Source organism: Cnephaeus nilssonii (assembly GCF_951640355.1).
Source record: "Cnephaeus nilssonii genome assembly, chromosome: 17".
NCBI classification, from domain to species: domain Eukaryota; kingdom Metazoa; phylum Chordata; class Mammalia; order Chiroptera; family Vespertilionidae; genus Cnephaeus; species Cnephaeus nilssonii.
The window spans coordinates 55,143,765-55,163,134 of NC_137088.1; the positions used below are offsets into that span (position 1 = coordinate 55,143,765).

General features: G+C 48.0%; 1 protein-coding gene across 1 annotated transcript; it reads left to right on the plus strand.

The window, feature by feature from the left end:
• Window positions 1–712: 712 nt before the first annotated feature.
• On the plus strand, window positions 713–1,072 carry LOC307113458 (large ribosomal subunit protein eL29-like; the record flags this gene model as incomplete). Its single annotated transcript, XM_079795071.1, has 1 exon — window positions 713–1,072. The coding sequence occupies one exon, from the start codon at window positions 713–715 to the stop codon at window positions 1,070–1,072; it is 360 nt and encodes a 119-aa protein (XP_079651197.1).
• Window positions 1,073–19,370: the final 18,298 nt, after the last annotated feature.

Consider the following 19,370-nt stretch of genomic DNA (forward strand, 5'->3'; position numbering starts at 1 on the left):
TCAATCTTAGTGAACGCAGCGCCCTTGTCCCTAAGCAGATCCCATTTCCAAGTCCCGGCTAAGATGACAAGATAGCAGCAGGGAAGCGCTGGAGTATCGAGTGCTGGATGGATGCCCGACTTGTTGACTGCCACACTCCGTTACTCACCATCACTTTCCTCCGGGTAAACACACACTTGGCGACTGTGAAGGAGGGAACATGTCTCCTATGTTCTCATGAAGATCGCATTCTGACTTCCAGTATTGAAAAGCAAGACTGGAATTTGTTTTGTTTTGTTTTGTTTTGTTTTTATAAGAGAAATGAGAATTTTTAATGAGGAATCCTGCGTTTACTTGGCAGTGTGTTAAGTACTGATGATACTCAAGAATGTATTTAAGGTTCTATGTGCTCAGCCAGCTCTCAGTCTGTAACTGTCACTGGCGAGGGACCAGGACGGAGGGTCTGCCCAGGATGGTCTGGAACGTGTGGTTCTTGACCTAACGTAGGAAAGGGTTCACGCCTGAGTCCAGGTGGTTCTGAGAGCACATTATTAAAGATGGGGACAGTGAAACAAAGAAAAGGCTTCAGACAGAAGAGGCAAGATCCCAGCAACAGGAGTGAGCGCAGACTGGACCACCCAACGCAGGAAGGAGCCACGGGAACAGGAGGGAGCCACGCTCTCTTTCGCCTCCGGTCCCAGGCGCTTTGGGAGCCGCAGGCTTCCATGCAGACATGGCCGAGTACAAGAACCACACAACACACAACCAGTCCCAAAAATGGCACAGAAATGGCAGCAAGAAACCCCGACTGAAAAGATATGAATCTCTTAAAGGGGTAGACCCCAAGTTCCTGGGGAGCATGCGCTCTGCCAGGAAGCACAGCAAGAAGAGCCTGAAGATGCAGGCCAACGATGCCAAGGCCATGAGCGCACATCCTCAGGCTCTCCAGGCTCTCGTACAGCCCAAGGAGGTCAAGCCCAAGATCCCAAAGGGTGACAACCACAAGCTCTGTCGACCTGCCTACACTGCTCACCCAAGCTTGGGAAATGAGCTCGTGTCCACATCACCAAGGGTCTCAAGCTCTGCCAGCTAAAGTCCACGGCCAATGCTGAAATCAAGCCCCAGGCTTTGACTGCAGCTCAGGCTCAGGCTCCAACTCAGGCTCTCAAAGATGCCCAGGCCCCCATGCAGGCTCCACAGTAGAGGCCGCTGTCTGCTGATGTGAGGATGGAAGGATCCATGTGGCCCCTGGGCTACTGTCTGCATGGAACTGGTGTCCTTCTGTGCAATTGGTACAAATAAGCCTGAGGACGTGAGCCACACTGGGCTGCCTGGACTCAGGAAACAAGTTACAGCGGGTAAAGGAGGGCCCTTAAAGACAGGTTCAGAGGGGTAACCTGGGATGAGCTGCCACTGCCCACTGTTCCCCTGGTTGCAAGTCTCATGGGGATCCTTAGAGCTTAGGAGAAAGAAAGCAAAAGTACATTCTGAGGAAAGGAGGGATCTCCATTGTGCTCCAGAAAGAGCGCACACTGGGGCATCTTTTGTCTTACGGTTCTTATCTGTTTTCTAAAGGCGGGGATTTTACGGGAGGTTTCAGGGGAGGGTCTCAACAGAATATTCAGCAGCTTTCCAGGTGTGTTCTTTAATATGCTAATGCATCCAAATGAGGGTAGCCCTAGCCGGGTTTTCTCAGTGGATAGAGCCTCGGCCTGCGGACTAAAGGGTCCCGGTTCAATTCCAGTCAAGGGCACGTGTTTCGGTTGCAGGCTTGATCCCCAGCCCTGGCTGTGGCGTGTGCAGGAGGCAACCAATTGATATGTCACTCTCACATTGATCTTTTTCTCTCTGTGTCTCTCCCCCTCCCTCCACTCTCTCTAAAAAAATCAGTGGAAAAATATCCTCAGGTGAGGATTAACCACAACAACAGAAAGATCTTGCAATTTATTAGCAGGCTGTTAATTGCTCAGTTTTGTTTAACTATTTTGTCTCAGTTTCCCTCGTTCCACTTACCAAGGAATTTTTCTAGCTTCTTACTATCTTACCTCACGACCATCTCCTAGACCAGGCGGAATGCAATGGGCACCGTAAATGATGCTGGGAAGAAGGCACTGGCAGACAGAAGTATTTTTAATCCTCAAACAAGCAGTTATCGATTTTCTGTTGGAGGTACACTCTTCATACCCTAGCAAGTGTGAGACCAATGTCACTCAGATATTTTATTTTTTGCCTTTCTTTACTCTTCAGTTTTAATTTCAGGTTAATGCCAAATTTAAATCTCTACGCCTCTGGATCTCTGCACCCCCTAGACAGCTGGCCTTTGACAGATGGGAGTGGGGAGGAGGCCAGCAGAGGACGGGGAAGCTGAGAACTTGCCCCTCAGTGCCCTAAAGATCAACCATAAAACGAATGAACTGCGGGAACTGGGTTGTCTGAGCTCATTCCAAATTATGCCTTGGTAAAGTTCATCTTTGTTTTCAATTATCACCCTGAAGTCATAAATGCTGAACCTGAGGTACAGCCTCCCAGCTCTCTGAATCTTCTTCATTCCTCTTACTGCTGCCCCCATCAAATGTGATGCCCACTTCACTGGATACCTAGGGCAATGGGTCCTCTCTTTGTGGGGGGGGGGGGGAAATACAAAAAACTCTTTTATTCTTTAAGAGATTAAATCTAAAAAGATTGTCCTGATTCAATGAATCCAAATTTTGATGTGTTGTGTTTTTAAGTACATCCCCCTTTAACTATTCACAACCCAGTTATAAACTCATGTTTATTTTATATCTTTTTGTCTCCATCCTCTTATGACTTTACTAGAGGCCTGATGCACGGAATTCGTGCAAGAGTAGACCTTCCTTCCCCCTGCCACTGGCAGGCACCTGGGACCTGGGCTTCCCTTGCAGCCTGGCTTCGTCCCGAAGGATGTCTGGTCTAATTAGCATATTATGCTTTTATTATTATAGATAACACTTACCCTGACAAGTTTATAAAGAATATTGAGGTTGATACTTGCTGGTCTTAGTAGAAATTAATCAAAATCCATCTGCTCCCTTCTCAGCTTGGACAATTTCATTACCACTAAACTAGGGATTATAGGATTCTTACATCTTTTTTTTCCAACACAGCTCAGCTGATTGAGAAACAATGATTAAAGCTGCTTTACTTTAAGGAAGATTGTTTCCAATCTTCTCTTCTTGCAAAGCAGAGAGATGAAAGCACCTGATCCTGAAATATTTATATCCAAGGCTAGAAATCTGTATTGGAGGCATGATGAATGATTGAACCAAAAACTTTTTATTTTAAAGTCATAGTTCTTATTTTTACACTTACTCTCTCCATAAGCTGGAGGAAATAGGCCCTAAATAAATTTACTGCCCCTATCCCAGGTAGATTTTTCTATCTTTATCTATAATAATAAAAGCGTAATATGCAAATCAACCGAACAACTGAACAGCAGAACGACCGTCCAGACAACCACGCTATGACACCCTCTGGCGCCTGGCCAGCCAAGTCGGGTGCAATGCGATTGGTTGGGGGCCTGGCCATTGCCCCATGATCACCTTGTAGAGGAAGGCCCAGGCCACCAGCTGGTGGGGCAATCAATCGGGGGGCTCCATGATCGCCCCAAAGAGGGAGACTCAGGTCACTGACCGGCGGTGCTGCGGCGGGTAGCCTGGGCCTCCCTCTGTGGGAGCGATGCATTGCGGAGCCCCGGCCAGGTGGGCAGGGCCTAACCCTTTGGGGCAATCCATCGAGGAGCCCCGGCTGGGTGAGCGGGGCCTACCTCTTTGGGGTGATCGATCGTGGGGCTCCTGGACTGTGAGAGGGCACAGGCCGGGCTGAGAGACACCCTCCCCCCACCGCCCAAGTGCACGAATTTCATGCACCAGGCCTCTAGTTTAATTATAAATTCAGTGTGGCATAATACAGAGACTCAAATATGACGCTTCCCTTTCTGACACTGACTATTCACAGGGATAAGTATCCGTTATCCTTATGTGGCCTTAGAATGCCTGCTTTCAAAGGAATGCAGAACACAAAGTAGAGGAAATGAGTCTAAGCCTCCCGCAAGGAGATACCTTGATCTGGGATTCAAGAAATCTAAAGAATTAGAAGTGATTACTAAAGAGTAATTCTGGATTTAACCAGCCTCAGACAGGTGCTATAAGTAACTATTCTGACTTTTTTAAAACCTAGTTTTCATGCATTTCCTTCTAATGCTCAGCTCTCAAGCATACAGTTGGATGAGCTTTGACAAATGTATACACTCAGAGACCATTACTCCAATCCAGGTCTAGAACATTCCATATGATTAAGTTTTTCATGTGGCTGTTTAAAAAAAGAAAGGGATCCCAACCAGTGTGGCTCAGTGGTGAGCTTCAATGAACCAGGAGGTCACGGTTCGATTCCCAGCCAGGGCATAGTTTTGGGCTCGATCCCCACTGGGGGGTGTGCAAGAGGCATCCAGTCAATGATTCTCTCTCATCATTGATGTATTCCTATCTCTCTCTCTCCCTCTCCTTTCCTCTCTGAACTCAATAAAAATATATTTTTTTAAAAGAAAGAGAATTGTTATGTAGCCTTCTGCTACAAGGAATGAACTCCCCTCTAAATTCCAAAAGGAATAAAGTGAAACCTGTGAGCCAGTTCCCTGGGGAGTCAAATTTCATTTGAAACCAGTTCACGTCCAGGCCTTTTAACAACACAACACAGGAAGGAACTGGTCCTGATGGGCAGACAGAGGGGATGGCATCATGACCCAAACTCAGATTAGAAACATGATGATTCCCTGGGAGCGACGCTGGAGCCTGGCAGCCGGCACCCCGCTCGTCCTCTGAAACGGGAAATTGAATGAGGCAAGGCCAGTCTGGGCCAGCCTGTTGGATGAGATTGCTTGGGGGTGTTTAAAGGCCCCAACTTCTACACAGACATTAAAATTTCCGTGTGAGCAGCCCCAGAAACATGCCCCTGTGCTGGTCATCGCCCCTCCCACACCAGGTCCTGTGCAGCAGGAAGTCAGGTACCAGCCTTTACTCCCAGCCCACAGGACACGGCGCCTCCGGTGGCTTCCGTGTGGCAAAAGTCTTATTGCATAAAAGGAGAATTATAAATACTCATCCTTAGAAATTATGAAGGACATATAGATAAAGCCACAGGAGTGGAAATTTCTCTTCATTCAGTAACTGCTGCTCGGGGACAGTACAGAACTAGGTGAGAGGTGTATGCGCTGACTGTAAAGTATAATGGAAAGAGCTGAGCCCTGGCCAGTGGCTCAGTTGGTTGGAGCATCACCCTGTGCACCAAAGGATCGTGGGTTCGATTCCTGGTCAGGGCACATACCTAGGTTGCGGGTTTGATCTCTGGGTTGGGGGGGTGTGTGGGAGGCACCAATTGCTGTTTCTCTCACATAGCTGTTTCCCTTTCACATAGATGTTTCTCTCTTTCTCTCCCTCCTTCTCTCTTTCTTCTCTCTCCCCGTCTCTCCCTTCCTCTGTCTCTCAAACCAATGAAAACATATCCTCCGGTAAGGATTCAAGAAAAGAGCTGAATTACAGAGTTGTTTCTCTTGGTTCCTTTGTATAACTACGAGTTCTATACTGGCAAGTTTTATCGTCCCCTATTGTGCGGCACCACAGCAGAGTCAAGGCACCAAACCCAGCCTGAGTTCAAACCCCAGTTCTGCCACATTTGAGGGTGACTTTGAACAAGACTTGCTTCTCTGTACTTTGGGTATCATTGTAATTAGCCAGTTATTAACAATAGGAAAGGAGCAAAGGGAAGGCCAGACATCATAGGCATGTCATTGGGCAGCTTCACCAGGAAGATGCAATTTCACACTCCCCAGGGAACATGGGCCCAGTCCCTGCAGATCACTGGGGGAAGGGTTCAACAAAGGGGAGATGGATGCATGCCCCGTGAACTTGGGATGGCATAGGAAAGGTACTTGCCTATCAGTTACATTTAGGAGCAGAAATCATTGGCCAGATGGGCGTGATTTCATCCTTAGAAATTATGAAGGGCATATAGATAAAGCCAAAGGAGTGGAAATTTCTCTTCATTCAGTAACTGCGAGCCAGTGAAAACTGGGAAATACACAACCCCCTACACACAGAAATTCTCTCTTGTGCTGAGCTCTTGTTGCACTTGACTCCTGGCTCGTGGGGCTCTTTTCTCCTGCTTCCCTGTGTTCACCTGAATGGCCCACAACAATGCGGACCCCACAGGCAATGGGTGATGGACTGCAGCAGGACACAAGCGGAGCCGGCCTGATGCTGGACTGGACCCGGCTCCAACGTGGAAAGGAAACTCTGGACCCTGGCTCTGATTTTAACTCTGCTGAAGCCCCAGCTACACTTCTTCTTTGACTGGACTGAGGGAAATGGGAGCCAGTGGTGTAATTCCGCAGAAATAAAGCTTTCTGCTGTACTGCATCCTCCCACGGGGCCTCCAGAAATGCTTATTCCAGTGGTACCCCAAGAACCCCACTTCCATGAGCAACCACGGGAGATGAGGCCTCTGCTGCCTTTGACACTTCCAGCTCCCCAGCTTTAAAGTGGGAGCAGCAGCGTAGGGGCAAGCAAGCGTTCTGTGTAAGAGCCAGATACCATATACTTCAGACTTCGACGGCCGGGTATCTGTCCCTGAGGTGTGAAAGCAGCCACAGAAAGTATGCAACGAATGGGCATGGCTGTTGTTTATTTATGGACACTGAACTTTGAATCTCACATAATTTTATAAGACTACTAGTGGCCCGGTGCACGAAATTCATGCACATTAAAAGGGAATTAATTAGAGGAAATATTGGAATATTGCTATTTGCCCTTTTTCTATAATAGAAGTGTCAAAGAAAATTAGTAAAATGCATATGAAAATCTTCCTCCTGTCAGAGTCTGGGGCGCACCGCGGGACCTAGAGTCAAGTCCCCACCCACCACCCACACGCGCTTCGAAAACGCAGGAGACCCAGACCCAGCCGGCCCCACCCCCATTGGATGAGACCCATACCCGGCCGGCCCCACTCCCATCAAGCCCTTCCAGGTGGGGGGTGCAGCCTCAGGTCCCCCACCCTGGCGCCAAGCGGAGGATGCAGCATCAGGTCCCCCGGCCCAGTGCCGGGGCGGGGGGTGCGGTCTCAGGTCCCCCATCAAGCTCCACCAGGCGGGGGGCGCAGCCTGAGGTGCCCCATCAAGCCCCGTCAGGTAGTGGGTACAGCCTGAGGTTCCCGGTCAGGGCGGTAGGGCAGAGGGTGCAACCTGAGGTCTCCCAGCCTGAGGTCAACTGGCCCGGCACTGGGGCGGGGGGCGCGGTCTGAGGTCCCCGTCAAGCCCAGCGGGGCAGGGGGCGCGGCCTGAGGTCCCTCGCCCCAGCCAGGCGCCATGCAGCCTCAGGTCCCTGCTGTTTGGTCGTGACATTACGACATCCTGGCTAATTTGCATATTCCTCTATTATTAGATTTTTTTAGAGCAGTTTTAGGTTTATAATAAAATCGCAAGGAAGGTAGAGAGGTGTCCCATGTACGCCCTGCCCCAGACATGCACAGCCTCCCCCATTACCAACATCACTCACCAGATGGTACATTTTTTACGAAGGTTGAACCTACATGGATGCATCGTATCAGCCAGAGTCCATAGTTTACCTCCCGTTTCACTTGTGCGGCTGCACATTCTATGGGTTTGGAGAAATGTATAATGATAAGTATCCACCATTACAGTGTCACACGGCGTATTTCACTCCCCTGAACCTCCTCTGTGCTCTGCCTGTTTATCCGCCTCCCCATCTCCCGGGAACCACTGCTCTTTCCACTGTCTTCACAGTTTTGCCTTTTCCAGAGTGTCGCCCAGGGGGAAGCATACGGTACGCAGCCTTTTCAGATTGGCTTCTTTCACTCAGTAACAGGCATTCACGGCTCCTCCTGTCTCCTCGTGGCTTGATAGCTCACTTCCTTTTGGTGCCGGAGACTATTCCATTGTCTGGAGGAACCACAGTTTATGGAACCATTCGCCTACTGAAGGCTATCTTGGTTCCAAGTCGTGGCAATTAAAAATAAAGCAGCTGTAAATAACCTTGTGCAGATTTTGGGGTACACATACGTTTTCAACTCCTTTGGGTAAATGTAAAAAAGCACAATTGCTGGATCACAAGGAAAGACTGTGTTAGTTTGTAAGAAGCACTCGAACTGCCTCTCAACATGGCTGTGCCGTGTTGCGTTTCCACAGCGAAGTATACGAGTCCGAGTCCTGCTGCTCCTCCTCGGCCCCAGCAGGAGGCGCTGTCAGTGCCCCGGATGTTGGCAGGTATGTACCATACCTCATTGTTGTTTGCATTTGCATTGCCCTAGTGACATATGATGTGGAGCAGCTTTCCATATGCTGGTTTGCCTTCTGTAGATTCTCTTTGGTGAGGTGTTTGTTAAGGCCTTTGACCCATTTTTTAATTGGGTTGTTTCCTTATTTTTGAGTTTAAGTTCTTCGGATATGTTGGTTAGCAGTCCTGTATCATATATCTTTTGCTGAATCTCATATAATTTCCAGGTGTCAAAAAATGTTCTCCTTTTGATATTTTTCAACCCTTTAAAAAACAATAAACAACATTCTTAGCTCACAGGCTGCATAAAAACAGGTGGTGGCCAGATTTAGCCCACAAGCCAGAGTTTGCCAACTCCTCAGTCAGCTCACAGGGTTGCGTATTAACTCATGCAAAGCCCTTAGACCAGGGCCTGGCACAGCATCAGCACCCCTTTCCTGCTCAGATTTATTGTCATTATCTAGTAGAACGTGATGAATGCTACGCTCTCCAAGGTTCTGGTATCAGTCATATTTCCAGAAAGTTAACCTTATGGGCTTCTAGTTTTCAGAAAAATATCGGGGCCCTCCAAGAGACAGTGATCTTAGTGTCTTCCTCCGATGTCTAGGGAAGGTGTGGCGAACACTGCCGCCAGCTGTGGGTCCAACATACAAAGTGCGACACTGGCTAGATCCCATCACTACAGGATTTAATGTACAAAACGGGATCCATTCTGTACATGAAATCCCACAATGAGATTTATTTACAACATTAAATCATTTCCTTGCTGCATGGCTCTATTTTTAACTATTAAAATATTCATCACACACTCTAAGAACCTAACACCAAGTGTTTTATGACCTCTTAAAAGATGGCTTCTTTCAAAAAATCACTTTCAAATGGGGATGTCAGTCTCCACGTGGGCCAAATAAAGAGTGATCCATTGTCAAATATCAAAGGAAATAAAGAAGACATCGTTGCTCCGGGAAGACCGCCAGACATGGATTGATTAAACATAAATGTATGTGATGAGCAACGCTGTGGCTGGGAGGTAGGGATGAGAAGTGGGGAGGCATCTGAGGCAAAGTGTGCTTGTTTCCCTAGTGCACAGTCTATCGTCTAAGACCGTGGTCGGCAAACTCGTTAGTCCACAGAGCCAAACATCAACAGTACAACGATGGAAATGTCTTTTGAGAGACAAATGTTTTAAACTTAAACTTCTTCTATCGCCACTTCTTCAAAATAGACTCGCCCAGGCCGTGGTATTTTGTGGAAGAGCCACACTCAAGGGGCCAAAGAGCCGGATGTGGCTCGCAAGCCGCAGTTTGCTGACCACGGGTCTAAGACAATGGTTCTCAGCAGGAGGCAACCTGGGCGCCACCAGGCAGGTGGCAATGTCTGTAGACATTTCTGGTTGTCACAACTGAGTTGCGGGGTGGCAGTTGCTACTGGCTTCTAGTAGGTAGAGACCAGAGCTGATGCTAAATATCCTACAATGCACAGCACAGCCCCCCACAACAAGGAATATTAACCCAAAACAGTCAATATTGCAGAGATTGAGAAACCCTACTCTTTGGGAACCCACTTCACATCTGACTTTGTCTTGCTTTTACTAGTACTTTGAATTGGCTATTACACGCACATGTCAAACAACTGAAGATAAACGCTGGAAAGCGTCCCTCCCCATGTTTCTATTAAGGATCACCATTCAATTTGATCTCTCCATCCATCACTTTTTCAAAGGCATTGTGAGAGAAAAATTACAAGATTAGTATTCACTTAAATTACACAAATTAATTCAATTGCCCTGAAGAAAACTGGTACCAGATCACCAGACTGCTGAGCAGCTCATGCTAACTTGGTGATTCAGTTTACCACAGAGGTAATGTGACCGATGTTTAAAAGCTAGTCAGCTGTAGCTAGCACTGAGCCATCTATTAGTAAGGACGTCTGTATTAATTACTGTATTTATTTGGATCCAATTGTACTCCTTGTTCTCAACCAAAATAAATCTGCTCAATTTCCTTAAGAACATAAGGCCCTTTTTAGACCAACACGAGGTGAAAATTAAATTCCATCCTTTTCCAAAGAATCAAAATACTAACTAAGCAGGAGAACTAATAAAAAGCTTCCAAATTAATTTATGGAGAGTCAGAGTAATTCTAATTGATCTTAATGTTATTTAAAATTGTAGGTATACTAATTAACATTGTATATTTAACACTTTTTTAAATTGTAATAATAATTTAAAACTTTTTTACAATAAAATTTTATTTAAACTGTATTTGTAGAGTGCTTTATAATTCTGTTTAAATGCACCTATGTTTGTAGAGTGCTTTATAATTTATGAAGTACATGCACATATACTATCTCACTTGAGCCCTAAAATAATTCTGAGAAGGCATGACAGGATTATCATCCCCGACTTAAAGATGAAGACACAGGCTTCAGTCCCGAGTATAAGTCCTTTTGGCTTAACAGAACACTCAACCTAAAACATCGTGTTTTACAAAGTTGGATTGGGGTGGGAGGTGGCACAAACAACTGTTCCAATTCTCTCCTGCTGAATAAACATCCCTACGACTCAGTGACTTCTGACAACAACATTTTGTTGTGTCTCACAATTTAGTGGAGCTCAGCTGAGCGGTTCTCCTGCTCCATGTGGTGCTGGCTGGGACCACAGGGGTCACACTGGGGTCCTAGGGGTCATGCTGGGGCCATAGAGGTCACGCTGGGGCCATAGGGGTCACGCTGGGGCCATAGGGGTCATACTGGGGCCATAGGGGTCACACTGGGGCCATAGGGGTCATTCTGGGGCCCTAGAGGTCACGCTGGGGTACTTGGTTGGTGGCTGCTTTGGAGGGTGTGCAGCAGCTGCACTCACATGGCCCTGGTGGGACCGCCGGGCTGCCTGGGTGCCTCTCCCAGGTCTGTCCAGCAGGGCCGTCAGATCTTCCATGGAAGCCAAGAGCGCGTCCTTGGAGAGACAGAGGTCAGAAGCTGCCACTCTTCCAATGCCTGGACGTGGTCCCTTCCACATACTGGGTTGGTCGGGCAGTCACGGAGCCCACCCAGATGTAAGAAGTGAGGGGGGGACCCCGCCTCTAGATGAGAAGACTGTATGGCATCTTTAATCCGTGAGATCCAACTGAGATGTGGGCATGTGGCCCGATGACTTTCCCGACATTAGGAGTGGTTTTCCTAAGAAACTAATTAGATCGGGGAAGCTGCAAACCAGAGAGAGCTGATGTCAGCAGGGCTCGGCCCGTGTGTCCACCTGCATCCTCTGCTGCCCGCCTGCTGTGGTTGATCCTACCGATTCCCATGGCTTCAGCCACCACTTCTGTGGTGGGGACGTCTTTAAGAGAAGTGACATCTCTTCTCCCACGCTCCAAGACTCCTGCACCCTCCAGATGGGTACCTCAAGGTACCTTGAACCCAGTACATCCAAAATGGAGCTCGTCATCTTCCCTCCAAAACCTGCCTCTCCCCCTGCCTTTGCTGTTGTGAGGGACACAGTCAGCGCCCTGCTCTCCAGATCTGCATCCCGAGTGTCATCCTCGACTTCTCCTTCCCCCTCACCCACTGCATCAAGTTGCCATCGTGGCCTGTGGATTCTAACTCCTAAATCTGCCTCTTCCCTCTGTCCTCACTGCCTCTGTCCCAGATCTTGGACTTCTGTACCCCTCCTGCTTCCCCTGCCTCCCGTCCTGTTTCCATACAATCCAGAGTGACCTTTCTAAAATTCAAATATGATTATGTCACTTCACATTTTACTTGGGAGGCACACCGTTGAGGATAAAATCCAAACTCTTTAATGTAATTTTGTCCTTGTGTGATTTGATTTGAAGACACCAAATGCCCTCCTGGCCCCAACATATTGCTCTCACTGCATTCACTGGCATTGCCAATAAAATGTCCATGGTATCCACTCCTTCCAGGCAAGGCATCTACAGTCTCTGTTGTTGTTGCTTGTGTGTGTGTGTGTGTGTGTGTGTGTGTGTGTGTGTGTGTTTTAAGACTTTTAAATTGATTTTTAGAGAGAGAGGAAAAGAGAGGGGTGGAGAGAGAGAGAAACATTGATGTGAGGGTGTAACATTGATCAGCTACTTCCAGTATACCCCCACTGGGTAACAACCAGGAACAACCCAGGAACATGCCCTTACCAGGAATCGAACCAGCAAACCCCCACTCCCACACAGGGGATGACAGCCAACCAACTGAGCCACACCAGCCAGGGCTGGAGTCTCTGTTAATTGCAAATGGTATCTATGAGGATTACCCCCAATTAACACCTTATCAGCCATTAATTCCTTTATTGGAGTTCATTCATCAAAGTATCTCTGTGGCTATTTCATCATTTAGGATGGGTCACAGGATAGATAAGTTATGGGGGGAAAAGGCCAGGGGTGTCTACTTCAGTACTGAGAGCCATTTCTGATGCATAAAAATTAAGATAATTGACTGATGTATATAGAATATTCAAGGATCTTGAGAGATTCTGTATAGTGAAATTATCCTGTTTGCCATTTTTTTGCGTGAATTAGTTACTGACATTAGAAAGGAAATAAAGAAGGTATCCAATGAATGGAATGATGGATACAGCCACGTTAGATCCAAAATTTCAAAATCACCTGGGAATCATCTAACGGTCTTCATTTGATAAGATGAACATAGCTAACTGAGAAGATGGTGGCATAGGTAAACCCCTGTACTTGTTGCCTCCCACAACCACATCAAAATTACAACTAAAATACAGAATAACTATCATCCAGAACCACGGGAAAGCTGGGCGAGTGGAAGTACTGCAATAGAGAGGTAAAGAAGAAAGCGCATTGAAACTGGTGGGAGGTGCGAACAGGCTGGTCCAGCACCAGGTGGGCCGCTTTTTTAATCGGGAGGGAGATCGCTCCTCTGGAGGCTGCCCAGAGGAGCGAGGGGTCCCAGCCCCACACCAGACCCCCAGCCCAGGGTCCCAGAGCTGGAGAAAGAGGTCCCTATGGGCAGTAAGAACTACGGACTGTACAAACCAGTGCGGATTGGGGCTGAGTGACACACAGGCAGCTGGAGACCCAGCTGCTCCTCTTAAAAGGCCAGCACCACAAACTGAACTTACAAGCTCCCACTTCCTCTGAGCTCCAGTGCCGAGCAAGGCTCTGGGGGACCCAGACACATACGGGGAGAAACTGGCCTGTCTGGCATCGGGGCAGGAACTCAGGGGCGGATTTCTTCCAGACAGAGGTGCTCACAGCGGTCACTGTTCCTGTGCTGGGACCTCCCAGGTGCAGGGCTGACTGGCGGCTATTTCTGTTTGCTCCGCCCTGGTGATTCCCTGAGACCCCGCCTCACCCAATTTACAGCCCCACCCAAGCTGTGCACAGCAGCTTTTGCATATGAATGGTCTGTCCTTTCTCAGGTTAAAACCTGTAAAACAAGCTACAACTGGATAGGGAGCCCCAAACCTATCAATAAAAGGCCCAAGAACCAGCAGCAGCCCCAGCCTGCCTTGCTTCACAGCTGGGCCTCCTCTGGGCACTTCTAAACCCGATACAAAGAGAGGAATCTGCAGATCTCTCTGTAGCTCCTGCTGGGTGGCCCCAGGCAGTGCCTGACTTTGCACCTCCCTGATCCTATCTCTGAGAAACGGAGCACCAACTGGAGGCTACCACCTTCCCAACCCCCGGCCCTCCCTCTCCCTCAGACCACTGCTGGCGTTTCTGCTGGCGTTCCTTCTTCATGACTCTTCTGCGTCACTCATCTTTTTCTGACACACCTGCCACATTTTCCATCTTCTTTCCCAGCAGCCTCTCAAACCCCTGCACATTATCTTCAGCTTCCCAGAGCTCCCTCCCACATGTCATTTGCCTGGAAGATCTGAACTCCAGTGGTGATAATGGCAATGATGGTGAGTTAACATTTTCTTCACTCCCATGCTGTTACCTGAACTCTCTCCTGGAATCCCCACAATGCACTGCAGTGTCTACGTATTATTAACCTTTTACAGAACAGGGAACTGAAGCTCAGAGAGGTCATATAATTTTGCTGAGGTTGTACAATTAATCAATATTTTACAAAGATATTCTAATAATGCTGAATCTGAAAATTACATTGATTAGGGCCAATCACTCAAACTCACTTCTCCATGCTAAAATGTTCATGAGTAAAACGACATAATGCCAAAGATTTGCTTATAGGAAGGCTGGCGTTCATTGTACTGCCTGCTCTACTTTTGTGTGTACTTGAAATTTGCCAGATAACAATGTGGAGGTTTTAATGTAATTTTATTTGATTATTTTTTAAATATGTTTTATTGCTTTTTTACAGAGAGGAAGGGAGAAGGATAGAGAGTTAGAAACTTCGATGAGAGAGAAACATCGATCAGCTGCCTCCTGCACACCTCCTACTGGGGATGTGCCCGCAACCAAGGTACATGCCCTTGACTGGAATCGAACCTGGGACCCTTGAGTCCGCAGGCCGACGCTCTATCCACTCAGCCAAACCGGGTAGGGCTCTAATGTAATTTTAAATACAATTACAAACAACCTACGCCTACTGATCAGGATAGCCATTCAGAGCTTGCAGATAATTGCAAAATGTTCCCTTATGCGTTCAGGCTTAAAAACACCCAACATGGGGACTTGGGAGCACACTTGAGCTTTAGACACAAATGGCTCATCTTTGTCAAACAAGTTTTGTTTTTGTTCCGACCTCTGCAATATGCACTGCACACTTGTCACCGTGGCAGAAACCATTACCCAGGCGCTGTGTCCAAACGCACAGTGCTACCTGCTAATTAACCCGCGCAGCCGCCCTTACTTACCCTCATTAGAGAAGTGACAGCCACCTGGGCTGTCTCAAGAACGTCTGTCAGTGCTCCTTCGTGGGTCTATTCAGTCAGAACAACAGTTCAGGTGCGCGGCCCAGCCTCCACCCTTGTCACAGTGTGAGTGTCACAACCACCGTGTGGAACTGTCTCAGTGAGGGAGCAGCTCGGCCAGCATGTCCTCTCCCAGTGTCTCCTGCACAAGCCCCTCACAGCTCCGCCTGAAACCCTCCGACTCACACGGCCGGGTGTGACCAGGGCGCTGGACGCTCGCATATCAGCAAAAGGCTTAGATGAAAGGGCCACATTTCTGGGTGAAAATTCATCAGTATATCATCAAATCTCTAAAAATGTGCACGCCTTGGGGTCCAGCAGTCAGATCTAGGATATTATCCTAAAAAAGTAATTGGGCAGATGCACAAAGATATATGCACAAGGATATTTAAGGAAGTGGGGTTGGTTATTTTTTAAAATAATATTAAGTCATTAGAGTCTAACTGCCCAAGATTATGAGATTAGCTCAATGAAATTATCTGCAGGCACTAAAAAGGTTGATGTAAATATTTTTTACGGTAAATCGAGAGGTTCCATTACATCCAGTTAGCAATCAGCAAGTTACCCAGAAATATGCATAGTATAAATATACACATAGTCTAGCAGGTAAAAAGTTCTGGACTGATAAATACTGAGGTTTCCTTCAAGTGTTTTTTTCCCTCTCCGTATTTTCATGTATTTCTACAATGAACATAGAAATAAAAATTAAAAAGTAACAGATAAAACCTACTGTGCCTAAATGTGTTTTAAGTGTTCAGATAAAAGAAAAAGGAATAACCTGGCAGAGATGTGGAAACCCTGGGGGCATTGTTTCCATAAAGAGAACCTCTGGGTATTAACTACGGAGCAGAAATGATGGGCAAGGTGAAAGGAAGGAGCAGAGAAGGGGGGGAGTCACCTGCGATTGGAAACAACATCCCAAGTGCAGGCTGGGAGCTCTGAGCGACACATGCCCCAAACCAGTGAGACACCAGAGCTTCTGGAACTTCTAGAACGTGCAGGGTGCTATTCTCCAACGCTTACAGCAACCCCTCAAGACAGGTCTTCCCAAAGGGTGGTCCAGGGGTCCCACCCTTGCCCAAGGTTCTAGCGGGTGGACTCGAGCTGAGATCAGAACCAGATGTGCCCGTTAGCCTATGCGTGAGGCTCTCGTAACTAAGAGAAGAGGGAGCCACGCAGCTCAGCTCCGAGAGGCGCTGTCCCGTGCTGCTGATGAGACAGCCCCTCGAGGGCCTGGGTAGCAGCCCCTGAAGAATGGGTCTCAGGCCGGCAGCAATGAGGGGCTCTTCGGGAACAGAGAGAGCCCCTGTGGCTGTCAATTATTCAGGGGCTTCAGTGAGCGGCTTAGCTCCAGGCCACTAGTAACTTCCATTCCTGTTACTAACAGAGTAATCGCATTTTGTTGCTTTTTCTAAATGCACTGCAGGTCAGGCGTCTGTAGGTCAGCAGTCAGTCATTACTATAGCAGGGTCTGCAGCTGCATCACCCGGGCTCTGCCGCAGAACAAAGCAACCATCCGGGGTCTGTTTTTTGGTGTGCTGTATAGAGCACTAATAATAAGTAATAAGGATATTGTTTTCAAGTTGAAAATGTCCACATTGAAAAATTCTTCAGATAACAAAACAAAACAAAAAATCAAGGCAGACAAAAGAGGATTGCACAAACATGGGTAAATCTGCATTTTAAATAAGGAATCTATGGGATATATAGAAAATACCATTATAAAAACTGTCATTTCAAAGTTAAGCAAACCATAACATATATAAATATCGTATATGCCAATATGTTCATGTGCAAAAAATAAGATGGGCTTAAGGAGAGTTAGTATTACCTGATAAATTTCAAATACTAAAGTACTAAGAAGTCATATTTTCAATGTACTTCAGACTATAAATGTATGTGTGTGTGTGTGTGTATTCATGTGTCTATATAATAGTCCTCATTTCTCATCGCTCCCACGACCGCATGCCTTCACATGCGTCTGATGTCAAGGACTGTTCCGCGGCCGATCAGTAAAACACGGTTTACATCAAATGACCAGCGAGTCAATTTTTTAAAATCCCAGCCTCTCTGTGGAGCGCCAACTTCAAAGACTTGCATGGAGATCATGAAGCAAGTAATGACTGATTTATGACATAACATTAAGCAATGTTTTCTTTGAAGCACGAACTGAAAGGTCAGGGGCGCCCAGAGCTTTGCTCAGGCTGGTCGTTGAAATGCAGAATGGATCGTTTTGCTGCTGCCAAGGGCACGTGAAGGGTGTGAAGTAACTCCTTCCCGGCAACATTCCAATGAAACACCTAAGCGTCTGCCGTGGGGTAATGAGGCTGTTCCGGTCTCCAAACAATGGCCAGCAACTGAGATCCAATCCCGAGAACAAACTGGTGTTGCAGTCATTTGGGGGTGATGTTTAAAATGAACCGTGCTATACCCGGGGGCATTGTTTAACAGGACAGAAAATAAGCATTTATGCCTTGCAGTCAGCAGCGATATCTGAGACAAAAAATGCAGGTGGCAGGCGCTGTGCCTAGAACAGTGGTCGGCAAACTGCGGCTCGAGAGCCACATGTGGCTCGCTAGCCGTGGTTTGCCGCTCTTTTGACTAATGAGTTTGCCGACCAGTGGCCTAGAATAAAGCTAACATTTTAGGATGAAACACTTAGACCTACGCAGCTGGAACCTGGGCGTGCTTTGCGCCATGCTCAGAAGGCACCCCGAATGCAGGCCAGAGTGCCGCCACTCCCCACGCAGCCAGAGAGCCGCACAATTTCTCACCTGTTTTCTGAACACTCGGGAGAGAAAAGGTGGGTGCAGATCTGTGAAGAGGTCAGACTTGAGAAGGAGTGGACTCAATCAGCCACATGAACACAAGAAACACCGTACATCGAGGGCAGGACAATAATCTGCGTATGGGAGTTGCCTGGGAAACTGACCTTCCACCTAAACTCCAGGCCCAGCGTGGCCGCCCCACACGCTGTCCTGGGCGCTCAGGACCTCTTGCCCGCAGGCTGCATGGACATGCACACAGAACCACTCATCTGCCTGTGCCCTGGTATGGAAAAGCAGGATGAAACTCTGGTGCCATTCTGCAGGTGGCCGTGAGAATAAACTATGTTACATGCCTAAGAGTCCTACAGAACTGGGGAACTTCTCCTACGATTCTGTGAATCTAAGTGCTGGTTGCAAAGTTCTTTTGCTTGCTATTTTAGGTAACTTCTGTAATTCAGTCCTGCTCCTCCCCCCTCCCCAAGAGAAAAGTCTATATGGCCAAACTGATGTGATAAAATGATAGGTTTAAAGAATAATTCATTAGACTATCAAGATCTTGGCATGCCAATCCTGAAGAGACTATTTTGAGCTGTCACTTGTCCAGCATATACCTTTTTCATTGACTGACATGCCAAGTGCTTGATGGAATAATGAATGGTCCCCATTGACATCACACCGCACGGGCCCGGGCGCTGCGCAGCTTGTGCGGGTGAGAAATAATGCCGCTGCTCTTTCCAGACGTGTAAAACCAGCAGGGCGAGGCCAGGGCCGGCCGGGGCTGAAGGAGAGGGTGGCGGGAGCGTGGGTGAAGGTCGGGCTGATGAAGATCAGCCAGGACCGTGGTGTGTATCAGACATTCCCATCAGAAAGTATCCCGAGTCCACATTTTGACATGATTGCAACACAGCCCTCCTTCCAGGGATTCTTCTTTCTGGCTTGGGAAAGGTTTTGTGTTTTGTGGGATTGTTTTTTACTTGAAAGATCGTTGCTACTATCTGTTCAACCAGAAACTCAAGTCCTCTGCCTGGGAGACCAACAAAGATCCAAGCCACCGGGGCACGGTCCTTAGCCCAGTCGTAGACACGCTCCCAGGCTACACTCGGCCCCTCGGGCCCACTGTCCCACCTTGGGTCTCTCTGGGAGGAGGAATCCAAACCGTCCCGGCCAGGAGGAGGCCTTCTGGGGCCGAAGAGCACAGAGCAGCCTCGTGCGGAGGGCTTGGCAATGCTAAGGGTGCTGAGTACTGACAGGTCACCGTCCAGAGGCCTTCATGCGTGAGGCCCTTCTTTCCTGTGGGCAGGGGCGTGGCTGCCTCTGAGACCACCTCTGGCTCCGGCCAGGGCCTCTGGACCACGACCCCGCAAGGCGCATGAGTAGTAACGCCTGCCCCAGGAGCCTCCCCCCCCCCCCCCCAAGCGGCAGTCTAGTCATTTCTTTTTCACTAACACCAGCCTTGGTTTTCCC